Source organism: Ruditapes philippinarum, unplaced genomic scaffold (genome assembly GCF_026571515.1).
Source record: "Ruditapes philippinarum isolate M1 unplaced genomic scaffold, ASM2657151v2 ctg8677_1_1_1_1, whole genome shotgun sequence".
Classification (NCBI taxonomy): Eukaryota; Metazoa; Mollusca; class Bivalvia; order Venerida; family Veneridae; genus Ruditapes; species Ruditapes philippinarum.
Window position 1 is genome coordinate 23,407 of NW_026862421.1, and position 4,000 is coordinate 27,406.

The window sequence follows — 4,000 nt, forward strand, 5'->3', positions numbered from 1 at the left end:
GGGCGGCAGCCCCCCTCATCGCCTAGAAAATTTTGGACTTGTGAGAGGCTAAAAATGACCCCAGGTCGATCATGCAGTAACGTGTAACCAGCGCTGAAAAGCCTTTGACTCAATCCCTTGAGAAGTTGCAGCACTTTGAAATAAATTTTGATGGAAAAAATCATGGCAAAATAGTGATTTTTGGCAATTTTGAGATGTCTCCTCGTTGCGATGGTAACAGGAAATTTAAGATTGAGCATGTCGTTATAAAGGCAATGGTCCAGTCAACATTTGTGCCAAGTTTGATTAGTATTGCAGCATTTTACATAATTTCATAGCAGTTTGAACTTGTAACAGGAGGCTTTCAATGAAAACGGCCATTTTTCACAATATGCTCATGAGGTAAAGGGTTAAATACTTGTATGATTTAATATAATCTGTCTGTTGTTTCATTTAACTGATTATTGTTAAATCGGTTAAATGTGTATGTTCGCTATTTCTTTAATCCATAAGTCCAATTATCTAGCATTGATGGACATGTTTGGTCAACAATTCTGTTTTTCCTGGATCGATTTCAAAACCATTGTAAAATAAACTTATGTCGTGTAAATCCAGTTGATTGATTAATTTAAAGACTTGAAAGATTTGTTACAGAATCGTCTTACCTGTATACTATTTGCCTTGGCAGAACGCTGGAATATACTCAAAGTACATTTTACGATTTTGTCAATGTTTATATATATATATATATATATATATATATATATATATATATATATATATATATAATATATATATATATATATATATATATATATATATATATATATATATATATATATATATATTATATATATATATATATTGTAGCTAAAATGAAAACAAAACAAAAAAGAAAACAATAGGAAAAAAGTGGTATATGTCGTTTATAGCTCACCAGCGAACAATATGCTCTAGGTCAATTTTTTTTGTATGTTTGTCCGCCAACACTTAACTTCAATTCTCCCAGATTCCTGGTCCAACATCAAAATTTCATATAAATTCTCCTCTAGGATCCTCTGCATGCTGATTCCTGTTTGTCTCGAAAACTTTAATTCAGAAATCATTTCACACCAAGATTCTTCATATCATTTTGATATAAAACAAAACATTGCTGCAAGGGTCAAAACCCTATATGCACATAAGGAGACTTTGAAAGTTTTCGATTTTTTTCATAGATTTTTTTTTACCATATACATATACCAAGATTGTTCAAATAATTTTGATTACTAAAACTTATGCTCAGTTACTTTCCTATATGTATACGTATATTATAGAGAAATCATTGACATTGTCTTGTTTATATTAATAATTTTAGTCAGATTTTGCTATCATAAATCATCAATGATTCGCCCCTCATTTCTGTTCAAATGATTTTCCAAGAACAAATAACCCTAGGGGTCACGTTCGTGTTAACATTTATGTAAACAGAGAAAAATCTGGTATAAGGAGACAATATTATCATAACCATCTTGATAAATATCGCCACATGCGCCGAGCTGACCTAGGGGCCTGAATGGTTTTATATACCATGTTGATTCACAAGGTTCGATAGCAACCTACAAATATGTATCTTAGCTACATTATTTCTTCTTCTCAACTTAAGGGAACATTTGTAACAAAACAGAGCATATGCCAAAGCATTTTCCTTTTCCATACATTGTCCTAACAGATTAAGGGCAGTTTCCCTGTGGCAAAGGCAAAGGTTTTTCATTGGCGTTTTAATCGTAGTAACAAGTTTCCGGAGCGCTCTGACTTTGTCGTTACAAATGTGAAGTCTATCATATACTTTATATTGAAGAAAGTACAGGTACGGGAGGGAATCAACTACTGCCCAGTCCATCCACACATCCATCGATTGGTTGCGGTACAATAAGTCCTCAACAGTTGAACGAAACATTTCGTACTGTAATTCATGAGGAATGCTGTTCATTTCAGAACGCATAAATCTTACACAAAATGATGTGTTCTGTCTAATAGCTTGCGAGATCTCTTTACAGTCGCAAGCTTCGAAGTACATTTTTCTCCAAAACCTTTTTTTTTATAAACATAACAACTGCATATTGGCTCAATAGCTTCCCATTGATACCGTTCCATCTCTTTCAGAAGATGTTCTGCCCTGACTGTATCTCCTATACAATACAACACTGATGCTAATTTCAGTCTTCCAGACGACACATCTGAGTTCAATCCTAAATTTAACCAGTCTGTTGCTTCGCGCGATAAACAGTTGCTTTTCTGAATACATGAAGCCGCTATAACTGAACCAAGTGCAGAGCACATAAATGGTGCTAACAGACTGATAGCTGTTTGTTCAAACATTCCACCATTCCTGTACAAACGTCTGTAAATTTGTAGAAATCGAACAATTTCGAGCTGTACTGCTTCTGGTGCAATATCTGGAAGCATCTCTGCGAATTGCTCAAAACAAGTATGTAAAACATTAGTTACAGTGTCTATTGTTCCCGCAGAAATAGTACAAGAGATAACACTAGCTGATTTAATAGTGTACACATTTTGTGGTGTCATGTTCAACTTTACCTGCAGTCTTTTACCAAGGTCATCAAGTTCGATCCCAAACAATGCCTGTCTAATATCTTGCAATATGAATCTCAATTTTTTTTAGCAAGATATGTTTAATTTGAGCTGGAAATTGTCCGGCCATCAGATTGTTTTCTGGTATGATAAAATGAGGACAATGGTCATGAAGTATACTAAACAAAATTCTTTGTAAGTAGTACGTGAAACATGTTAAAATGTTGGATTCAACCCAAAAGCCTGGATGTGTTTTCTTAACACAATTCATGAGAACTGCTTTACACATGAAGCTTGATAGATTACTTTCACCTTGAGTGTTCAAGTATGTTTTTAAAACCATTTTCACCAAGACATAACATCTTATTTGAGTAATATTTAAACTAAACATTAGAGATCTTTCTGCTAGAGATGTTGAAATTCTCCATTCAAGGTCTTTATATTGACTGATTCTACTCGCAGTAGATACAACAAAACATCCACTATTCTGTGCAAATTTCTTAATTTCTCGTGAGGGCCAGTGCATGTTATCATCTTCCTGCAACCACTGCCTAGCTTCTTTTGGCCATGAATTGCATTTAAAGGACATAACAGTGTCATAATCCCTTAAGCCAGGTCTCTGTGTTGTCCATGCTGGACCATGCATTACTCTGCCATCTATACCATCTGTTCCAAGTAAATTCTTAAACAACACTATTTCTTTGTCGACTTTAACATAATTTTTAGTTGTAACATCTTTTGAAGGAAGAGGTTGATCTGGTCTTATCACTTGAAGAAGACAGTAGCCAGGTGATGAATTAACATCTTTAATCATTAGTAAGTTTAAATAACCTTGTTTCCATTCGGAATATTCTTGCATCAAATTGATCATATGATTACACAGTAAGATATCTGTATCAGAAAGAAGTCCCAAGGTAGTTGTACCCTCGGAGAGACTTCCAAACATATACAATGTATGATCAGAAAAAACGCTTTCCGGAACTGTCCGAATTGTTTCCGCCAGAAGCATTTCTTTCCGTCTTTTAAGGACCAATCTCTCATTGAGCCCTATGTCCCCAAGTACATCCGACAACTTCAACGACACACTGTCGTAATAGTTGGCAACGTTATACATTCTGAAATAAAAAAATGAAAATAATGTATTCGGCAACAATTCTTCATGAATTTTGTAGTTCAGCGAAATGCAGCAGAAAAAAATGAAATTTGTGTGTATCGGCTTTAAATTGGGATAAGTTTTATTTCAAATCGGCAATGTTAAAAACAAAATAAAACGTAAAACGTATATGACCTTTATAATCGACTACCTCAAATATAATGTACAAAGTCAACAATGTTTAAAACAACTACAACAAGAAGACCAAGATGGCCGTAGATCGCTCACCTGACCAATCGAACTCATCCGAGAAATTTCTTAGACAAGCATCCTGACAAAATTTGATGACAATTG

The 4,000-nt window shown here is 34.3% G+C and overlaps 1 protein-coding gene across 1 annotated transcript; it reads right to left on the minus strand.

Moving 5' to 3' along the window:
• Nucleotides 1–1,177: 1,177 nt before the first annotated feature.
• LOC132719030 (uncharacterized) lies at nucleotides 1,178–3,667 on the minus strand. Its single transcript, XM_060702767.1, has one exon. It carries the CDS (start codon nucleotides 3,665–3,667, stop codon nucleotides 2,609–2,611), a length of 1,059 nt encoding a protein of 352 aa, XP_060558750.1. The 3' UTR covers nucleotides 1,178–2,608.
• Between the last annotated feature and the right edge of the window lie 333 nt (nucleotides 3,668–4,000).